The sequence below is a fragment of the Leptosomus discolor genome, chromosome 27 (genome assembly GCF_034619465.1).
Source record: "Leptosomus discolor isolate bLepDis1 chromosome 27, bLepDis1.hap2, whole genome shotgun sequence".
In the NCBI taxonomy this organism is placed as follows: Eukaryota; Metazoa; Chordata; class Aves; order Leptosomiformes; family Leptosomidae; genus Leptosomus; species Leptosomus discolor.
The window spans coordinates 2,689,760-2,711,193 of NC_141417.1; the positions used below are offsets into that span (position 1 = coordinate 2,689,760).

Consider the following 21,434-nt stretch of genomic DNA (forward strand, 5'->3'; position numbering starts at 1 on the left):
TTAATCACCCAGCATCCTCACTGAAAGGCAGCCCTAAACCACAGCGAACCAAACCCCAGAGTGAGAGTTTGCTGCTCTGTGTTATGAGCCCCAGATGGACGCCAGGATGGGTGCAGGGAGCACGCCCAAGTCTGGACAACCAATTCAACCACGCACAGCAGCAAGGTGCTTGTAGTACGGGCTCGGGACGCAGCCTCATAACGCAGGGTAAGCCCTGCAGAGGCTGCACCTGGTCATCTGGGGCGACGTGGATGCTCAGGGATGCGCTGTGTGTTCTGGCGAACCCAGAGGCAGCAGCAGCTGGGGGCAGAGCACCCTGGTGGCCATCAGGTACGTCTCCTCCTGACTCCACAGCATACTTGCCCCATGAAGCTCAGCTACAGGAGCGCCTTAGTCATCACTGAGTTTCCAAAACTTTAACCTTCAGTGAGGCCCCTGCTGCTACAGGCGTGGCCCCCTGGCCACGCGGGTTGAAAGGAATGTCGTCAAGGCTCATCCTTTTGCCCTCTTTGCAGGGTAACCTTCAAGCACAGACTCCATCCCTAAGAGCACAGGGCTGGTCACTGCCCTGCTCTGCCAGGGAGGGCACAGTCCCCCTCACCTCTAGTTGGATCATCTTCTTCATGCTGAAAGTCTTCGTGGCCTTGACAGACAAATACACCACAAACTCTGTGCAGGGACCAACAGTGCCCTTGTCTTGTGACACAGAGAAGTCCTCGCCAAGGTTTTGCAGCCCACTGAGCCGCCAGGCCATGGGCAGTGGGGTGCTGTTTCTCAGGACCAGGGTCTTGATCTCGCGCCTGCAGAGACACAAGACAGGCAGCACCAGTTGTGTGGCGGTCATGCTAGCCTTGCAACCGAATGCAACTTGGAGCAGCCCGATCCACGCATCTGAAACTGTAGTTAATGTTTTGTCTTTGCCACAAGCCTGAGGAGTGAGGTCCTTGGGGGAGAGCTTGGTGTTAGAAGTGTATCCAACAGACGGGAGATAAGGAGGAGCAACCGGATTGCTCTCTGAGCCAGCAGACAAGATGCAAATGCATCGGGATGCTCATCACACAGGATTGCTGGGGGGCTATGGAGCTGGTGGCTGTCAAGGGATATCCAAGCCAGCAAGGAATGGTGAGCAAGAGACTGGGAACCACTGGGAGAAAGGGAGATGCTAGCCCAACCTCCAACCTGAGTAGCCGCTGAGGAGGAGCTTGCCGACAGCTCTTGTCCCCAGCAGAGGGACCACGGGATGACTGACCTGTGCAGAAGCACCTTGTTGAAATGCACCTCCTTGGGGCTGACCCCCAGCTCCACCTGCACCCCCTGGCAGCACAGGCGGAAGACCACTGGCTCGGGGTTCTCCTGAATGCAGCAGATGAGGTTGTCTTCCACGAGGCCGGCCGAAGTGGGGTACGCCCAAACGCTCAGCTCCTAGCCCCGTCCCCGCAAAACAAAAACCACAAGAGCATCCAGTGAGCAGGGAGAACGGCTCCTGGGCACTTCTGCTGGTGCCTGCCCTACCGGCCCGTCTCCTACCTGCTGCTCGTTAGGTTTCAGCCTCATGCTGGGGGGGTCTAAAAGGAACGTGCCCGCTTTGCGATCCTGCTCAAAGAAGAAATGCACTGCTGCTTCGAAGGGGCTGACGTTGAGGATGGTCAGCTTCTCGCACTTGCTGGGAGAGGGCGGCGCCTTGTACCTGTCCACAAAAGGGGAAAAGGCTGCAGAGGAGACCGTTGCCTTTATCACACATCGAGGAAAGCACCGTGTCCAGGCAGCGGGAGGCTGTGCTGGAAGACCACGGTCCAACAGGTAGGCTAAGAAAAAGGATCCCTTTCAGGGGCACGTTCCATGGTACGTGTCTTCATCCCTGCGTCACTTTGATGTCTGCCCCTATACTTGGTGCCTCCATCCCAGGAGCGTGACAACACACAGGCCCCTTAAAGAGTGTTTGACAAAATATGAATTCAAAGGCGCCTGGAAAAATAAAAGTACACCAGGCACACGGCTTCCTCCCCCTTCTTTGTTGGGTTTCCTTCTCTGCAGGGTATAAAGAAATGCTTTTGAAAAGAGGTTTTAAAAACAGCTAAGCTTCTCTCTTTCAAAAAAGTCATGAGACTACCTCCTATTTCGTGGATTAGCTCAAAGTCTGAGGGAAGGAAATAGAAGGGATTCATTCCCAAGAGGAATGCTAAATTTAACAAATGTCCCTTCTCTCGGGTGTGGAACACAATTTGGAGTTAAAGCGTTAAAAAACCAAACAGAAACCCTAGACCATTCATCACCCTGGCTAAAGATCCTCTTTTGGTTTTTAAACTGTTTTGATTTAATCTCCTTGGATTGTCAAAATGCCACTAGCTCTCCAGAGCTCCCAAGAAGACAAGAACTTCCTTTCTAATATTAAAAAAAAAACAAAAAGTGATGCTAAAACCAGAAATATGCCAGCAGCGCCTATGACAATTTTTTTAGACAGGTTTCATCCAGCAGCAAGGATCAGAAAAATGTAATTCCCATTTTTATTCCTCTGCAGGTTTCCTCCTTCCCCACACACATATTGGCAGGTCAAATCAGGAAGTCTTACTAATATTACAGATTAATGAGCGGCTTACAAAGCCATCAGCAGAATAATTCAGTCTACCCCTAGAGCTCAAGGCACTTTAAAGCAGCACCACAAAGTTCATTTCACAGGTGGTGAAGCTGAGATGTGGTGGGGTAGGACACAAGTTGCCCCAAGTCACCTTCAGGCTGCAAGCAGCATGTGGCTGTGGCCACCGAGGCACCCACCAAGCAGCAAGATCAGCTCCATCTCTCCCCGGGTCCTCCAAGACTCATGTGCCTGCTCTCTGCCTCAAGTTCACACATCCGTGGTCCTTCAGCCCCATGTATCTCCCAGGTCTCTGCCTGGGCCCCTGCCCTGAATTGTGCCACCAGGGCAGCGTGTCCCCAAGCGTGTCCATGAAGGCACAAGGCTCCGGAGAGCCCGTCCCAACATTGGGATGTGTTGCCCTCACTCTGGGCAGGCAGTGCCTCAGCATGCTCACTCGGTGCAGGAAGCACGTACCGGTCTTTTGACTTCCCACACAGCAGTGGTCCAAAGTGGAAGACACCCGTGTTCATGACATACTGCTTGAAGATGATGTCGTCATCTGCCTTGCTCTTCCTCCAGCAAGGAAACACCAGCCTGGGCAGAGAAAATGAGGAATGAGGAGTCCTGAGATGCTCCAAGCAGAACACCTGGTCAGAAAGCCATAACCCTTATCGGTGGCGGAGGACCAGTCCTGGTTCCCAGCTCCAAGCACGGGAAGAGATGCTGGGCGGCTCAGGCAGCGCGCTCTGCCCAAGCCAGGAGGTCGCTGGGGCACAAGGGGCAGCCCTGGCTCTGAGTTCAGCGGGGAGCAGTGGGGGAGGCTCCCGCAGGCCAGCCTTACCGCGGGTCCTGGCTGATGGTGGGATACAGGCAGGTGCCCCTGCAGTGCAGCTGGTACAGGCGCCTTGTCCCCAAGATCTCAAAATGCAGGGTCTGATCAAACTGGCCCGTCACTGCGGAGCTGAAGTGGACTGTCAGTTCCACCTCGCCACGGGCAGGCACTATCCACCGGCAGCTGCTCAGCCTGGCAATTAAAAAGGAGGCTTCAGACATTGCTAACGAGCAAACGAGCAAGGAGGAGGGTCAGGGACTGGCCATCCCATGGAGGGACCGTCAGAGGGTCCCTGCAGAGCTGGGGACACTGGACCTTATTTGGCAAGACGGCCGTAAAGCAGAGGGATGACCTCCTCCCTCACAGCTCACCTGACGGACCTCCCCAGGGATGGGACCGTGTCCACACTGCTTTGGTGCACCCCAGGGGAAGGTGGGGGTGCTCCTGTGTCTAGCCCCTGCAGATCTCTCCTGCCCTGGCCAGAGCTCTGCTTCTCCCTCGCAGCCTTCTGGCTGCCCGCGGCTTTCTGCTTCCTCCGTTGGCCCCTGGTTGGGGTGACCTGCTCCTCCGGCATCTTTGCACCGAGGGAGAGAGAAAAGGGAGAGAGGTCAGACCTGCCCCGAGACATCCCCACTCTGGAAAGAAAGCTGCAGCTCGGTTCAACAGGAGAGACTAAACAACCCACCACATCTGCCCATGGACTTGGTCTTCCTTATCGGACTTTGTTTTGCCCACGACACCTCTCCCTGCCCAGGACCCCTCCCCACCCAGCGTGCTCTCCTCAAGGGAAGGTGAGGGGTTTAGGTGGGGTTTTTTCCTCTCATTTTACAGAACTGCCCTGTCTCTTTTGGACAGACACAAGGGTTGCCTGCAGACATGGGGCCCCATCATGCCTTCACTGCCCTTCCACAGCGATCCTTTGCCAGCCCACCTGCCCCCCATCCAGCCTGGCCCCCGCCCTGGCACCTTCACTGTGGGCACAGCGGGGGCATCCACGAGGCTTTCTGGATCCTTCCTTTCTTCTTCCGCAGGGGCACCTCCGGGCACAACAAAGATGAAGTGCTTGAGGGCTTCTCCGGCTGCAGGGGCCATCCGCTTCTCCGGGTAGTGGATCACAGAGTAAAAAGTGGTAGGTGGAATGGGAGGCCCTGAGGGACCCAGTCCCAGGTCATCCAGGATCTAAAAGCATAAGAGAAAAAAACCCTTTTTATACTTCCATCACCTTCATCCTCACACTTCCTTAAAGACACTAAACTTTTGGCCATGTTTTTTTTTTTTTAATTTCTATGGAGCACAGCGCTTTTTTTTTCAACCCAGGGGGGTGGGCAGGCTCCAGAGCAGTGCCAGGACCTACAGAGAGAAATCTCTCCTCTGAGTGACTCAGCTGAAGGAAACCGTGACCATGAGCTGCCCTGGGACCATTTTTAATGAGTTACAGACCGGGAAACTCTCTGAACAGACAGGGTGCTTGAATAGAGAGCACTCCCTCTTTCCACCTATCTGAGGGACGGTGAGAACCTCCCCAGCCACGTGACTGCTGTGGAGCTGTCGTGGAACATCACCGGTGGCCTGGACAAGGCTCTGTGCCATTGTCGCCTGGTGGGACACAATGCACCAGGGCCCAGACCACGGCAGGCTCAGCATCTGAGCCTCACGGGGCTTTACCTGCTCTGCTGCCGGCAGCTTGCCGCTCTCCAAGATCATCTTAGTGACATCTGCTGAGCTCAGCACCTGGATGTCCAAGCAGGGCACTCCGACATCCTGTTCTCTGTCTGACCCTTCTGCACCTTCCTGTTCCAGCGGAGATAACTTGGTGTCCTCAAGAGCCTTGAGTTTCTCCAGCCGCTCCTTCTCCAGGAGCGCTTTCTCCAGCCGTTCTTTCTTGCTGTTCTTCCGGCTCCTGTGGCTGGATAAACGCTGGCGCTGGTCTTCTGCTTGGTGCTGCACTTCCTCTCGACTCAGAGGGGACAGCAGGGTACCCTGAGCCCTGTCCCAGGATGACAAAATGTGCGCGACATCCTTCTGCGATGCCTCGTAGATCTCAAACCTCAGGGTCAAGTTCTTCTCGCTGTCACTCTGGGCCTCATCTTTGGTTTCCCCCTGTTCTGGCTCTGAGGGTTGCACAACCACTGCTGGGCAGGCATCCGTCAGGGGAACTTTGTCACCTGCAGAGTTTGCGTCCTCCTTTACAGATCCCTTCTTGTCTACCCCCTTGGTGGCATCCAGCCAGTTGCTGGTGGATGCACTGGTGTTGCTGGCCAATGTCTTCATATTCTGGGCAGGAGGAGCAGGAAAACAGCAGTGAGCATTTCAAAGCACTGACACAAATCACAGAATCACAGAGTGGAAGGGGTTGAAAGGGGCCTCTGGAGATTATCTAGCCCAACCCCCTGCTAAAGCAGAGTCACCCAGAGCAGGTTGCACAGGACCGTGTCCAGGCGGGTTTTGAGTGTCTCCAGAGAAGGAGACTCCACAACCCCCCAGGGCAGCCTGTTCCAGTGCTCTGCCACCCTCAGAGGGAAAAAGTTTTTCCTCACGTTCAAGTGGAACTTTCAGTGCTCCAGTTTGTGCCTGTTGCCCCTTGTCCTGTCACTGGGCACCACTGAGCAGAGCCTGGCCCCATCCTCTTGACACCCGCCCTTCAGATATTGATAAGCGTTGATAAGGTCCCCTCTTAGTCTTCTCCAGGCTAAAGAGTCCCAGGTCTCTCAGCCCCCTAAGCATCTTAGCAGCCCTCCGCTGGACTCTCTCCAGTAGTTCCTCTTGAACTGGGAGCCCCAGAACTCGACACAGCACTCCAGATGTGGCCTCACCAGGGCAGAGTAGAGGAGGAAGAGAACCTCCCTCGACCTGCTGGCCACACGCCTCCTAATGCACGCACAAGGGCACATGGCTGGTTCATGGCCAACTTCTTGTCTACAACTCCCAGGGCTTCTCCACAGAGCTGCTCTCCAGCCGGTCACCCCACAGCCTGTACTGGTGCAGGGGGTTATTCCTCCCCAAGTGCAGAACCCTACACTTGCCCTTGTTGAACCTCCCGAGGCTCCTCTCTGCCCAGCTCTCCAGCCTGTCCAGGTCTCGCTGAATGGCAGCACGGCCTTCAGGCGGGTCAGCCACTCCTCCCAGTTTGTATTGTCAGCAAACTGGCTGAGGGTGCACTGCGTCCCTCCAGCCAGGGCGTTGATGAGTATGTTGAATAAGACTGGACCCAGTACTGACCCCTGGGGAACACCATGGGGTAGCTGCAGTAGGACAGTGATGATCTTTGCAATAGCACCCCAAGCCTCATCCATGGTCTGTGCTAGGTTCTCTACAAATCCCAATTCAGAACGCAGCTGGTACTCAGTTTAGCTCAACGGAAACCAAACTCTCCAGCATCAGGCTGATGAGGAGTCCTGCAAACCAGCTGAGAAACAGAACAACTCCCCAACCCAAATACGGAACTTAAGGCGCATCCCTATTCCTGTGCAGTCCCTCTGGGCTCGTTTCTGGTGGGCTGAGCATCCCTGACACTTTGGGAAGTCTGGCTGCTAACAAACACCTAAGGCCTGGTGGGATCTCCTGCCAGACATGGAGGAAAAGACACCACATCCCAGACTGGTCATGTCTCGGAGGTGTAAGTCACATGCAGAGCGGGCAGAAATGCTGGACTAAAACTATCTAGGGCTTCACAGTGAATGGATGGAGTTACATGAAGCCATGACTCAAAGGCAGCACGATCCTAGAAGAGCAGCTCTACCAACAAACCCGTGGGAAAACACCCTGGGTGAAGCAGCAGCATGATCAAGCATCAGCTGTTGTTGCCCAGTACAGCCCCACGTGTTCCTCAGGGCCACATACTCGTCCCCAGCACTGCGTGTGGCTGCTGGCTTCCCGGGGATGGCACAGCTCAGCTGGAAGGTCCCCAGGGCTTTTACTCATCTATAAACACAACCACCTACCTGCCTGACTCCAGGCTGGCTTTTCCTTCTTGAAGCATTATCTTGGTCTTTTCCAAGCTCTTTCTTCTCCTGCCTAGACGACTTCTTCAGCTCTTCTGCCTCCTTCAAGCGTTGTAGCTCCCGCTGGTGCTTTTCCTCAATCTCCCGAGCCAGCTGCTCCAGCTCCCTTCATGCCGACAAACAGAAAACAACCTTGAGAGTCACCTCCAGAAATCTGGGCTCGCTGTAAGCCCAGCTGGTTCTGCACTTCATCCATCGACCCCGAGGGCACACAGAACCATTAGATCATCTCCACGGACTTCCCTCAACCTGGGGAGGCTGGGAACATCCAAAATGAGGAAAGGTGGGAGGGGACCTCCAGGGCCAGCCGAATCTAGGCTTTGCTGTCCTAAGGTCCAAATTGTGCTGCTTCTCAAGAAGGTCCGCCTGGACACCTGCGGCACACTGCTGAAGGCTGATCCACCGTCGCTCCGCACTGATGCCTGAAGCCCTCTCCATTTCCCAGTGTAAAGCAGCTCACAAATCACTTGCACTTACTTATTCCTGCACCAGCACTTACTTGGCTGATCCAGCCCTTCTTCCCGGGCATAGCCCGCTCCTTAGTGAGAGTAACCACATCCATTGGAAAGCAAAGGCTGCACTAACTCCCCTCCTCTGGTCTGAACCACCAGATTTGCTGCTGCAACCCAGCCATGACCTGTACTGCCTGTCCTGGAAATCATCATCTGAAGCAGCCCTAGTGATACCCTCCCAGGGAAACAAACTTCAGCTGGGGCTGCAAGAAGTGCTGAAATGCTTGCTTTAAGCAAGTCCCTCCCCGAGTTTTAGGCGGGGATTAATACAGGCTTACCCTTACCCTCCCCATCCTCCTGAACATGGCTGCTTTGCTAGATCAGAGCTTCTCCCAGGCTCATCTGCTGCTGGAGCTTTTATGGCTGGTGTCACTCAGTAAGGAAAATCCTGGGAGACCAGCACTGCAAGGGCTTCATCTATGGCAGGACTGGTATCTGAACCAAGCCAGCACAGCTACGCCTCACACCAACCCACACCACAACCCCTCTGGTTTGGTGACGGGGGGATGAAGATGATGAGAATCAACACAGAGACACTTCTAAGTGCAGCGGCAAGTCGAGCACGGAGACGAGCTCCTTGCATGCAGCGTCTAAGTTGCAGGGCTCACCACTAAAGTGGAGAGAAGATGTTCTCATCTCACCAGAGGAAGGTCTTTTGGGAACCAGGGAGGTGGAACTGGCCATCTTTGTGCTGCCTGGAACGGACACTTTTGGCCTTTGTTCTGTCACCCCTCTGAGCTCCACCAAGGTCTCTGGAGCAGGGAAACCCTGCAGGGACACTATCCTGGGGAGTCATCCACGGAAGGCTTACAGACCTCTTCTTCCTTTCACGCTGGACTTGTCGGATATTGTTATTAAACTCAGTTTTCTGCTCCTCAGTGAGGGCATTGTACTCTTCCTCATCCATCTCCCAGAGACGTGCTTTCTCCCTCCTGGCAGCTTCTTCCCGCTCCCGTCCTTCAGCACAGAACAGAGGAGAAACCATTAGCGACTGCAAGTGAAGCCTGCTGTTCCAGGTGAGCTGCAAGGAGTCACAACTCTCTCCTGACCCAGCCTATCACCCTACAGGGGATACTGGGGAGCGCATACCCCACTCCAAAATCCAGATAATCCCCCAAACTGTCGCTGCTCAGCGAGTTCCCGGGCCTTACCTGGCTCACGTGCACCAGCGCTGTGGACAGCTGGCCAGTGGCCACTTGCTGAGCCACAACAGCTTGCACTTGTGCCCAAGCTTTAACGTTAGAGACTAAGGCAAGGCTTATAGCCTCAGCTCTGCTGTATTTTAAGCAGCTGGGAGCTGAGTGCTGGCTATACCGAGGCAGAAGGAGGAAGGTTTAATAAAAACATTTCTTACAAGCCCTACTGGAAACTCAGATACACACAGATAAGGTTGAGGGCTTGAGAGGAGAAGATTTGAGAGGTACAGAGGCGAACAGTCTCACCTTCCTGCTCTTTTGCAGCTGTCTCCCTGGCTTTCAGAGAAGCATAATCCTGGAAGAGGTTCACAAAATAGATATATGGCCGATTTCTGACAGCTTTGAGCAGGCAGAGGAGAGCAGAAGCCATGCTGCGGGCAAAGAGGGTCTCCAGGCCATCAAACACCACGCCCTGGTAGCAGTCACTCAGCTGTGAATCAAGTCGAAAAGGAGAGAAAGTCAGCTATCGCAGGCACTGGGCTCTCAGCGAGTCAGTAAACCCCAAGGTCAAAGGACACCAGCCGTCATTGTTCCAAGTGCCTCAGCTCAGACAAGCTCTGATCCTTCCCCGTGCTCTGCCAACTTAGGGATCTGCAGCTTCACCCAAGGATCCCTGCACACAGCCTGGGACCCCTCCAACAGCAGCTACAGACCTCCTCCTCTCCGAATTGTTCCTCACTGCCTGTCTCTCTGTAGCAGGAACGTAGCCTTTGCCCCCACCCCACGTACCTGCAGCCTTTCAGAGAGGATGGCCACCAGCAGGTCCTCAGGCAGCACGCAGCTCATAAAGCCCATCTCTCCTGTGCTGCCAGTGATGCTCAGCTGTCGCTGCGCAGGAACACGGGGAAGGGGACAGCCGAGGTGAGAACTGGACGAGCCCTGCAATGTTGAACACCACAAGAAAAATAAACCACTTTGGAAACCCCTGAACAATTCCAACCACTGGGCTTGCACCTGGGGTTTCTCTCTAGTGGGAGACAAGAACAAAACTGCAGGCCAACAGCTCTAGGGGACAACCCCGGAGGGTACATCCCTTGGCCAGCAGACACCCAAGCTTGCAAGCCCCCGCCACAGCACCCTGCAGCTCTGCCCACTGCCTGCGGCCACGTTAGCCAGCGCTGCACTTTGCCAACAAGCCGTTAAGACCCAGTAGAGTTCTTCTGCCAGAACACGGGGTTTCGTTGCCACCCCAAGCCATACCCAGCCCGCCCGGCTGTCTCTCTGCTTCTATACGCCCACACCGGGCTCTGTAAGCAGCCCCTTCACTTCCCACAGGCAACAGAAAAGTCCCGGGCATTAACCAGCGTGGATCATGCTTCACCTGGGAGCCCGCTGGGTCCGTTGGATGCTGCTTCTGCGATGAGGATGCGTGGCCATGCAGCTTCCTCCTGCCTGTGGCAGCGTTCGCCCAGCCTCGGGAACGGACGGACTGCAGGCTGACTGTGTCCCCAGAGCTGGGCCGGCTCAGGTCCCAGCTGCGCCTGGCCTCCGCTCTGAACTGCGGGCCGAGGGACACCTCTGCATTTTCACCTGCGGAGAGGACAGACGGCTCAGCGGGGAGCGAGCAGGCACCTTCCACCCCAATGGCACAGCCCTGCGCCCCGGCAGGGACACAGCACTCATCCCCAAGCCTGCCGGCCACTAGCAGCACTGCCCTCCAGAAGCAGCTCCCTCTTTGCTTCTCTTATTAGCATGATCAAGCACAGCATCTGAGACTGGATTTTAAAACCTGGGAGTTTTTCATGCACAGCCCTGTGTCCCCGCTAAGAAATGCACACGCAGGTGACACTGCACAGTCGCTCCCCTATGGATCAAATCAAGGATTCCTCCTCCAGCACCATCGTTTCCATACCTTGCACCCATCCTGCATTCTCACATGGAGACTGTAACACGCAGCCCTGCCCCAGCTGCAGCACCCATCTCCACTGGAGCTAAATCCTCCGCACGGCATAATCCCACCCAGGACCTACACCCTTCTTCCTTCCACCAGCTGCCAACCCAACCAGGTTCAAAGCTGAGCAACACAAAACTTCCCCCACCAAAGCCAGGGTCTGGCCTCACCCTGCAGAGCTCTGGGCACCAACCACTCAATAAAGTTTCCTAAAAGTCTCCGGTCTCACATGGAGAGCAGCACCACATGCATGAGCTGCATGACCTGAGAGCATGTACAGGAAAATCTCTGGAGAAAAGAGCTCCTCTGCAGTGTGTGTCTCATCTGAAACTCCTCTGGGAGGTTATTCTTCCCTTCCTCTCATGTTTGTGAAGTCACACTCAAAGTCAGTCGTCTGGTGCTTAATGAGCCACTTCAGAGGGCTTCTTCCCTTGCTAAAGCGGGCAGCAGTTCTGCCTGATGGCCATGAGAAGCAAGCTGGATTGAGCTTTGAGGAAGTATTAAAATCTCTGAGAAAGATACAGGTGTGCTTCACTGCGCCTAGAAAAAGGAACATGGGCCAAGAAGCCCAGGGGCAGTAACAGTGCCCCTGTCTGAGCCCTTAAAAGAGATTCTTTTTAATAACCAGAGATGCTTTGTGAAACGGCTTTGCATTTCTACATGCTGCACTCACGTTCCCTAAGACACCCAAGGGCTGTCCAACTTCCTTCCCTGGAGCAAGCACAAGCGGATGGTCATGGCAGGTTCTGAGGAGCTGTTCTGCGCCCGGCATTTCTCCTTACCGGCATCCTCTGTCTCCCGGCTGGCCTGCTCGATGGCAGCCCTGACGCACAGCTCCCGGGCACGGAGCCCTGCCGAGCTGCTCCTGTCTGAGATGGCTTCCGTCACCACGGCATCGATGGACAAGCAGGCAGCGCCGTAGTGTTTGGAGAGGGCGACTGCTGCTGACGTCTTGCCTTGAGAGAGAGGAAGACTGGTTGGTGACACTTGCATGTGAGGCATTTTCAGGGACAGGCTCTGGAAAGCTCCCAAACAGCATTTCAAATCTCAAGGATGGTCAGAAAGCAAGTGTCCCTTCAGGGATAACCACGAAGGAGGCAGCTTGAACATGGTTAGAAGTGTTGTCCTCTAGAGCCAGGTGCATCATCTCCACCTCATGCTCAGCCAAGGACTTTGCCCCTCGCGGTGACCTCAACCCTGGGCCCAGGATGACGTTTCGAGCCCTGCCCCACCACCATTCGGACCGCTCGTTAGCCTGTGCTGGTTGGTGTTGCCTCAGGCAACATCAAGGCGCGGTTTGGGGGTCAGTACAGGCTAAGGGCTGCTCCCACGAGGCAACACGGTCACTAGGCAGCGTGGTCTCAAGCAACAGGGACACGGGCACCCTGTCTGGGGGAACGAGGGCCTGGCTGTACAGACACAAGATGAGCCACATCACTTGCACCAGCTAGGCGAAGGCCTCGGGCAGTTTCATGTGCCAGCAGAACTGGGGCTTACCTTGCTCCACTTTGGCTGGTCAACCAAGCCCCATGGTCCACCAGGACATCTCTCTCCTGCTTCCCCCCTCCTTGCAGCCAAGGGCTGCGGCTCACGTACCTGTCAGGGGTGCCCCATGGACGATGATGACAATCCCTCTGCGGTTTCGGGCTGCGCGCCCTTCTGCAGAGGTATCGATGCCGAGGTGGCGGGCGATGGCCCTACAGACAGGGCTGTCATCCAGTTCTCCCGTGGCCTCCTTGCTGCTGGCGGTGCTTTGCTGACGCTCTGCTGTGCAGAACCGGGTAGAAAAGTCAGCCTCCTGTCTGCCTGTGACCCTGACCATCCTCCCCATCCCCTCAGATCCTGGGAGAGGAGACTCTGATGAAACCAACGTCACACCCAAGATCTCACCATGCCCTTCCTCTAGGCTTGTGCAGGCCAAGGTCTGCCCTAGACACTGGTGAAGGTGCCTGTTCACAGTATAGTAAATGGGACGGCAGAAAGAGGAAAGAACGAGCATCCAGCAATACCTAAAAGGACTGGGCCACATCTCCTTCCATGAACTGGCAACATGGTCCTCATGGGAGTTTGGTCCCGGGTCCTGCTGAGTGCAGGCAGGGGGACAGGGAGAACTGGACATTTCACACAGTTCCAAGGGAGAGGCTTCATCTGGGGATCGAGCAGTTATCCAGAAGCTGGGTGCTTTAGGAATATTACACCAGGAGATGTGGCTGGGCTCTGAATTCACCGTAACAGCATTTACAAAGAGCTCCCACCATCGCCCTTAGGAGGTCACAGAAAGCCACCTCAGCTTGCAATGTCCCGCAGGACAGAGTGTGCTGCCCTGCCTAGGAAAGGGAACAGCATCATCCTGATCCCAGCAGCTCCTGGGGGCAAAGGGGCTCATTTAGCAAAGCTGGGCAAAACCTCCCTGGCCTCTCACTTGTCCCTGCCCCAGACTCTTCTCAGGATCCTACAGCCTTCATATAGAAGAGTGGGTTCAGGGCCTACAGGAGCGAAGACCGCACCAGGCTGCAGTAAAGTGATGGAGGTGACACTGAAGTTCCCCACTGAGGCCCTTTTGCCGCAACAGATAGAAAGGAGGTGAAGAGCTTAGGGTTATTACCTGTCTCACGTCTTTTCTCAACATCTTCCTCCTCCTCTTCCCCACACTCAGATTTAGAATCCACCTTGTTTGACTGGCTTTCACCAAAAAGGGAGGAGGGAACGACTGAGCTATGGGATGAGATGGTGTGAACGATCCCAGCAGGCTGCTTTCCTCCTTGATCTGATGGAGGCTGGACATCTTCAGAGTTTGCTGAAGAGGAAGGACACGGAGAGGGAAGAAGAGGGTGAACATGGCCACGCAATCTGCTCTTTGCTATTTGCCACTTTGCATGGCCACACAGCAAAAGACTGAAAATTTCCCAAGGAGGGAGACTCCCGAGGCACTGAGAAGCCTGTCCAGGCTGTCTCTGCCCTCATGGGAATGTCGAGCTTGTGCTTTTGTTGCTGGGAAGGAGCAAATATAAAATAGCTAGAGACATTAGACCTGGTCCTACTGGCTGAAGAACTCATCCAGTCCTACCCTTTGTGGCTGAGGGACACAAGGGGACATAGTGGCTATTCCTCCAGTCCGTGGCCGGCAGGTATGAACTTGCTTTGGCTGCACTCAGGGCTGGTAGAGGATGCGTGTTAGGAGCCACAGACTTTCACCCGGGAATTCCTCTACCAAGCTGGGGAACGGGCGGCTGCTAAAAGCATGGGCTTCCCATGGAGAACGAGGCCATGGAGAGCTCAGGGTATGTGGGCCGGACTCCCTGCTGTGCCCACACTCAGGACAGCCAACGCCAAACCCTCACCATTGTCCTGGTCTGCTGGTTCCCCGGTCTTGGACTTGGCCTGCTCATCCTGCAGCCTCTTCTGGTGCTGATAGTACTCCAGCACCTCCGGGGGCAGCTTCTCACCCGGGGCGCGCAGAGGCAGCAACAAGGTATTGTGGCAATCGTAGTCCTTCAGCAGCCGCAGGATCTGTGCGCGTGGGGAAGAGGAACCACAGACAAGATGCATTTCTGGACCTTCATCCCACGAACAGACTCACACACCAACCTATCTTCTCCCTCGTTCCTTCCTCCCAACAACACGGACTACCCAAGCCCCTTCACAGCCTGCAGGCACAGCTGCCTAACCCCGAAATGCCACCAGGCTTTGCCCCGGGGACTGCCTGCATCTCCCTGGCGCGAGCCTGGGAATGCTGGAGTGCTGTGAAGCTACGGGAGCACGCACAGGGGGACCAGGCCTTCCCGCTCACCTGCTCCTCAGCAAGGTACTGCTGATCGTACTCCAGTGAGTAAAACTCGATGGGGAACTCGCACGGGTTCTTCACCACCACTGTCCCCTCTGCCCCACGGCTGTATGGCAGCAACGGTCCCAGCTCCAGCACTGCGGGGCTGAACTCCAGCTGGGGCTCCAGCCCCTGCCCTGAGACCTGCAGGTGGAGGTGCTGGCTGCTCTGGCAAATGTTAATCTTCAATTTGCTTCTGTAGGACTTCTGGAAAGAGAGCAGCACAGAAAGCTCCTTCATGAAGTCCCAGGTGACGGGGCCTCAAATTCAAGCCTTGCACCACGGTCAGGGTGTTACCAGTACCTCTAAGGTGAAGGGAAAACAGATCTTGACTTATAGCAGGGGCTACAGCATCTGCATGCTGGCTCGGAGTAACTGGGATGTATCCTGGTGGGAAGTGTAACTGGATATTTGGGGATCAGATGGATCTAAAATGGACTATCAGATGTTTTCACCTCGCACAAGGGGGTGCAATGCTCACGAGAGCTCACGCTATGCTGCCCAGACACAGTCCTGGCACTGCTGTGTCAGGCAAACAGCAGCTACACAAGAGAGGCAGATGAGCTCTCACTGGCTAGAAATAAGGGTCGTCTTCTCTGCTCAGTGTTTGGCTCTGGTCAAAGCCAGAGACAAGACGGTTGCATTGCTACTAGCCATCCAAACATCCCTGGGACTATTCCCATGCATGGAAGCACTTGTGTCCACACTGTTACACCCTGCCAGTTTCCAAGTCACAGTGGCCACGTGCAAACTGCCTTCGGGAACGCTCCGGCTCTGATGCCGCCTCCCGAACTGCCTGGGAATGTGCAGGCAGGCTGGGCCAGAGCCACAGGGGCTGCTGGCAGCACACTGCTACAGGGGACTGTCCTGCTGTGCCCAGGAAGGTGTCTGCTGGCTGTTTTGTCTGCTGGTACCAGCAGCAGGATTAGCCTAGAGCGGCTCTCCCAGGGTTATCCCCTGCAAACGTGCCAGCTGCTCTGCACCAGGGTGCTGCACCCTGCAAATATGCCCACGCAAGGGGGAAGACGAGGGAAAACAGGCGGCTCTCCCCCCACGCACCCAGAGGCAGCCCCACCGCACTGCCCTGATGCTCTCGGTGCAAGCTCCCCGTGGGGATTTCAAAGCGCTTCTCAGAAGAGTGCACTGCAGGGGAAACTGAGGCACAGTGGGCACGGCGCTTGCAGAAAGCTCCACGGGGAGGCAGAGCTCATCTCCTGCTCCCTGCGCTGGGCTCTTGTTACCACACTGCCCTGCCAGACCCGCCAATCTTACCTCTTCCATGGGTGAAAACCTCACTCGCACGTTGCATCGCTGCCCTGGAGCGAGGGTTCCAGCCGAGGGCAGCGCCCTGAAGACACAGGGCTTGGCCTTCAACTGCTGGAGCAGCTTCCGACGCGTGCTCGCTGGCAAGTGTTTGTCCACCTGAGCACAAAACACAGTTGTGTGAGGTCTCCTTGGTCTGTGAGGACAGACCCTTGGCTCCCACAGTGCTCTGAGATCCTGTCACGGTGCTGAGAGCACCCACATCCAAACCAGCCATGGCCACCACTGGCCTAGAACTGGAGGGAAAACATGCAGGCAGGGCAGGCAGAGGGGGAGGCACCGTCCTCGGAGGAGGAGGACTGGGTGAAGACGGCAGAGCGGTGAAGCACCAGCTAGTGAACAGGTGCCTTCCTCTGTGCCCTCAAAAGCCTCCTCAAACGAGGTGTAGCCCGAGTGCTCAGGCAGCCACAGGGGCAGAGAGGCAAAGAAAACCCAACCAAGAAGTTCGGTGTTACGTGCTGTCTGTGCTTTACCTTCTGAAGAGGCTCATTCACGGTGATGAACCATTTACAGGGGACCTGGAGCGCATTGTGGAGCTGGACGGTTTCTTCCTGACACTGCCCACACTGGACAGCGGAGAACTCCAGTCTGTCCCTGGAGAGGCAGAGGGACGGCGCAGCCACGGTGGCACGGAGGCGGACGTGAAATGTGGGGCCTCCTGCTACCTAGTGAAGGACGGAACATCCAGCTCAGAGCCCAGCTGACATCTGCTGCTCTCCCAGACCTCCTGCTGCCTCGAAAGGTGGTGCAGGCAGGGGGAGGTGAGGAAGCATTGATGGGTACCTTGATGGGCAGGAGCACAGCCACCTCTCCCAGCGGCAGGTTGGCGCTCTGTGGATCAAAGCGCACTTGGAACGTTTCCGTCTCACAGCAGGGCAGGTGCTTCACACGGTCCAGCTCCACGCTGAAACCTTGAACAGATGGAGATAAAGCAGCTGAGATACACGAGCAACACAAGATGTGTCACAAGCACGTTAAGGCCATCTGAGTGTCTGGCCAGCAGCTCTGTGAAGGACCCTTTGCATCTCTGGAGACGCCTGCCACTCTTTTTCCCTTGTCACTGCACAAGGACAAAGGGTTTTCACAGCCAGAATCCAAGACCCACGCGGTAAAAAGGAAAAGTATCAGCTGAGAAGCTCCAGCAATTCCTTCATCAGGCATCCCAGGGGAGGATGCACAGACCTCTCCAAAGGAGAATTCCCAACCGAGATTCCTCCACGCTGTGGTGCTCCCTGGAAAACAGCTTAGAGGAGACACCTGACCACCCTTCAGACACAGCGAGTCACCGTTTGATGGTACTGCAGCCTTACCTCAAGGCCTGTTTCAGAAGCCTGTTTCGATACAACAGAGGACCTCACAGGCTGAACAGAAGTGCTGCGACATTACGAACTCTAAACAAAGCACTTCCAGACCACAGAGGGTCCATCACAAGCCCACAGAGTGCACAAAGAAACTCAGACAATGCTCATGGTAGCCAAGAGCAGAAGATACTGAGAGGTGACCAAGGTGACCAGCCCATCCAGCCCCTGCAATGAAGTGTTTGGGCAGCCACAGGCAGGCCAGGTCTCTGAGCTCTGCTGGCCAGGAGAACTCAGGCTCTAAAGCACCAGGCAGAGGGTCCCAAGAAGGAAAAAACCTACACAAACAGGCACTTAAAACCCGCCCCATGTCCAGTGGCTGAAGGTAATCTGTCAGAGACAGCTCCTTAAGTGCACACAAAGTCTCTCCAGCCCTGGTTACCTGTGTCACGCAGGACCTGTCCATCAGCACGGAAGGACACAGGAAACCGCCCGGTGTTGGTGATCTTCACCATGTGCGTGTGGACGCTACCGAGAATGACGTAGCCAAAGTCCAGGATGTACTCGGGCAGCTCAGCTCTGAAAGGAGGAATAAGGACAGCCCTTAAACCACAGCCTGGCTACATTTCCAAGGAAGATGCAAATAAAGTGAATATTTTTGTATTCCCTGTTGTAAAAACTCAACTCAAGCCCGTGAAACCCAAGGCCTGACCACCTGGTAATAAGGCTTTGGTGAGTCACAGGGAATGTAGGTCCCAGGTTTCATCAGCTACCAATGGGACCTTAAAAAAAAATTAGTTTAAAATGGACACTGGTCACAGCTCCTCTGCTATGAAAAGCCATTGTAGAGAAGTCCACTGGTCTCAATGAAACTGCTAAGCCTGGTGCACAGCCCAAGCCTGAAATTACTTCAGGACCTTGTAACAAGATTTGCCTGCACAGGAAATCTTCACGGCTCTGCAGCCACATCTGCCCCCAGAGCAGCACCCGTAAATCAACGCCTGCAAGATTCACAGGAAGGGCCTTTTCCAGAGCAATCCCACTCAGGAAAGCACATAAATGATCTGTTTTGCAGACCAGCTTCTTCCTGAACTGGAGCCTACCGTGCCCATGCCTCACCAGGAAGGGCCAAGTTACCTAGGTAAGCCCTGAAGTCCCACCAGCACCCAAGGCACCTGATTTAGGGGTTGTCGAGGGCTTGTCAACCCACGTGATTCCCTGCTCTTTTTGCTTAGTGTGGTCTGTTAGTTGGAACAAAGACACCAGCTTTGAGTTGCCTCTTCCAGAGCTGCTCAGCAGGGATGGCATCTGGGCTGTCAGGAAGGGCTTGATGGTCTGCACTGGGCCCCCTCAGCTCTAAGAACAGAACCCAGCATCTGTGGGGAGTTGAGCACCTCCAAAGATCAGGGTGGCACCGTGGAAGTGAGGACACTCAGCTGCTCACCCCCCAAATGTCAAAGCCATCAGGATGAGACCCTTTCTGAAGTCCCCAGCTATTGCCAGCTCTGCAGACACAAAGAGCTCTCAGGAGCAGGGGTGCACTGCTGGGTGTTGCCCTCGGGGCACCTGGAGATAGGGTACAGGAGTCCCTGCTAACCTGAGAAGCCTCCGGTGAGCATGCTGGTCAAAGGCAGCGGCTGCCAGGGGACCAGAGGCAAGAGCTTTCTGCTGCTCCAGGGCGTGTTTCTCTATCAGCATCTGCTCCAACTCCATCTGCAGGCAAGTGTCCAACTGAGGAAAGGCAAGACAGTGGGTGGTTAGCAAAGGTCCCTACCAAGGCACAGGCTTGTCTCTGAAAGGGGACCCACCCTGGTCTTGTCAAGAGGGGTGATGGGGTCCTCGGTCTCATTGCTCAGTGTCTGTGACACCTCCCGCTCTCTTAGCCAGGATCTCACCTCAAGGGAAACCAACTCCAGCATCTTTGCCTGCCCACTCCCTGTTAGAAAGGCTGACCTGGCCAGACAGACAGACAGACAAGCCAGGAAACTTCCAGAGCTCCAAGTATTTGCCTGCCCTCAGCTGCCACCAAAGCCGCTGGGACAAAAGCTCTCTTGAAAAGGGAATCGCGATAAAGCTGGTGCCCCTTGGGGATGAGCACTGACAGCACAGTCCCAGCCAGTCAGGCTGCTGCTATTAAGCCCTGTAAACCTGGCAGGGCTTGGGTGGTGAGCAACCAACACCCCAGTGACGACCTACATGCCCATCACAAAGAACCAGAAATGCGATCACTTGAGCATGGTCTTCAGGATCTCCCTGGGGTAGTCAGGAAGCTCGGGCATCTGCAGGAGGAACAACCACCAGAGGTGGGCAGCCCCTGGGGCAATGCTGAGCTGATGCATGATCATGGCCAGGTGTGGGCAGGGAGGTCCCACGTGCCAGCAGGGCACCAGGAAGCCTGAGCAGGGTGCAAGGGGTCCAGATGTCACAGGGACAGGGTGGCATGGGCCAAACGGGGCAGCAGCCATTCTCACCACGGTGCCAGAGTCGTCCATGGGTGGCTCCGCAGCCACAGCCGCCTCCAGAACAGCTGCTTCATCTCTCTGTCTGTCTGTTTCCATCTTTTCTGTCACCTGCTTGAGGACCTTCTCATAGTTCTCATTTCCTGAAGGAAGAAAACATCCACAAATAGTAGCGTGGGCACAGCGCCATTCCCAGTGAAGCTGGGAAGCTCCACTTCCCCCGACGCTGGCCTCTCCCAGAAACACACTCTTTGAGCACTGTGTGGAAAGCGGATGCTGCTTTCCCTCTATGAATCCTGATGTTCCCTCCCACCCATCTTCCTCCCCACAGGAGCATCTCATCCCCTGCAATGTGATGCAACTGCAACTCTGCCCAAATCCCTGCCAGCCTGTATTACAGCTTTCCTGAGCACTTCTGTCTAGCCATCATCTCTCCAGGCCTCCGACAGGTACGCTGGCAAGCTCTGCACGATGGTTCCCGGGGCAAAGCCCACAGGGGCTTCTAGAAACTCAGGAAGCAACCAGAGGGTTGAGTGTTGGTCTGACAGCCCTGAAACCTCCAGCCTTGGTGGAGGTGGGTGTGAGCTGCCCTGTGGGTGTACGACACGGGGGACAAGCCAGGGGACCTTCCTGGGGAGCAGACAGGCAGTGCTCACCTTTGATGTTCCTGGGCAGGTCCAAGCAGATCCTGGGAAAGCTCCCCTCTCCTTTCAGGGAAATTTCTTCTGGCTCCAGGTGACCCACTCTGATCTGGAAAGTCCTGCAGAAGACTCCAGGCACTCCCGGCAGGTAACAGACTTTCAGCACTTGCTCCTTGCCAGGTTCAATGTAACCCTGCAGAGCGCGGGAGAAGAGAGAGGGAATGCACCAGAGGGTTTGGGGAGGGATGGTTCAGACAATAGGCCTGGTGCGAGGAGAAGACGGGTGCCCATATACAAGAAAATGTCAGACAACATCACTTTCCAGCTTTCTGGTACCCAAAAGCTGAAGTCTCCTACACCAGGATGCAGGATGTCCTGCAGAGGGCTTGTAGGGAGGCATTCCCACACGGCAGACCAACAGACTGCCCGTGGCTCAGCACGAGCACAGCTCTTCTCTGACGGTGTTTACCTCTGCTAGCAAGAGCCAGACCGAGTAAATAAAAGCTCTTGTACCAGCCGCTATGGAAGGCGAGTGCAGTGCCCACACTCTCAGCAGGGCTGGCAGCTCCTGTCACAGCACACCAGTGGCTCCCAGGCCGGCATTGAGGCGCCTGGCCCCTTAGGAATGATCCCAACCAAACATCTCCTGCCTGGGCGGTTACACCAAGGGTGCACAAGCCTTTCCAGACTCATGCTGACCTGAAAACAGACATCTCTGGAAACACAGGAGCAGAGACTAGGACGAGACCTAGGGAAGAAGGTGTTGCCGGGAAGGGCACCTCCTCTCCGGGCTTCCAGAAGGTCTGTCCAAGCCCCGGGCTGGGCTCACACCAGCCAGGTGGAGAGCAAATGCGAGCAGACAGCAACACGGCTCTGGGTGACA

General features: G+C 55.5%; 1 protein-coding gene across 1 annotated transcript in view; it reads right to left on the reverse strand.

The window, feature by feature from the left end:
• LOC147413508 (axonemal central pair apparatus protein HYDIN-like) overlaps window positions 1–21,434 on the reverse strand; it is a 119,338-nt gene that overhangs the window by 27,752 nt on the left and 70,152 nt on the right. Inside the window, exons 28-54 of the mRNA XM_086478735.1 lie at window positions 20,567–20,744; window positions 19,923–20,053; window positions 19,681–19,730; window positions 19,260–19,404; window positions 19,049–19,182; window positions 17,894–18,030; window positions 16,937–17,064; window positions 16,627–16,818; window positions 16,103–16,252; window positions 14,798–15,037; window positions 14,349–14,517; window positions 13,613–13,804; window positions 12,604–12,849; window positions 11,790–11,963; window positions 10,438–10,646; window positions 9,846–9,995; window positions 9,363–9,546; window positions 8,736–8,877; window positions 7,349–7,514; window positions 4,848–5,681; window positions 4,374–4,586; window positions 3,779–3,981; window positions 3,417–3,599; window positions 3,050–3,169; window positions 1,528–1,687; window positions 1,250–1,422; window positions 602–800 (exon numbers count right to left, since the gene is read on the reverse strand). Of these exons, the coding sequence (XP_086334861.1) occupies window positions 602–800; window positions 1,250–1,422; window positions 1,528–1,687; window positions 3,050–3,169; window positions 3,417–3,599; window positions 3,779–3,981; window positions 4,374–4,586; window positions 4,848–5,681; window positions 7,349–7,514; window positions 8,736–8,877; window positions 9,363–9,546; window positions 9,846–9,995; window positions 10,438–10,646; window positions 11,790–11,963; window positions 12,604–12,849; window positions 13,613–13,804; window positions 14,349–14,517; window positions 14,798–15,037; window positions 16,103–16,252; window positions 16,627–16,818; window positions 16,937–17,064; window positions 17,894–18,030; window positions 19,049–19,182; window positions 19,260–19,404; window positions 19,681–19,730; window positions 19,923–20,053; window positions 20,567–20,744 (5,202 nt within the window). The remainder of the gene's footprint in view (window positions 1–601; window positions 801–1,249; window positions 1,423–1,527; window positions 1,688–3,049; window positions 3,170–3,416; window positions 3,600–3,778; window positions 3,982–4,373; window positions 4,587–4,847; window positions 5,682–7,348; window positions 7,515–8,735; window positions 8,878–9,362; window positions 9,547–9,845; window positions 9,996–10,437; window positions 10,647–11,789; window positions 11,964–12,603; window positions 12,850–13,612; window positions 13,805–14,348; window positions 14,518–14,797; window positions 15,038–16,102; window positions 16,253–16,626; window positions 16,819–16,936; window positions 17,065–17,893; window positions 18,031–19,048; window positions 19,183–19,259; window positions 19,405–19,680; window positions 19,731–19,922; window positions 20,054–20,566; window positions 20,745–21,434) is intronic.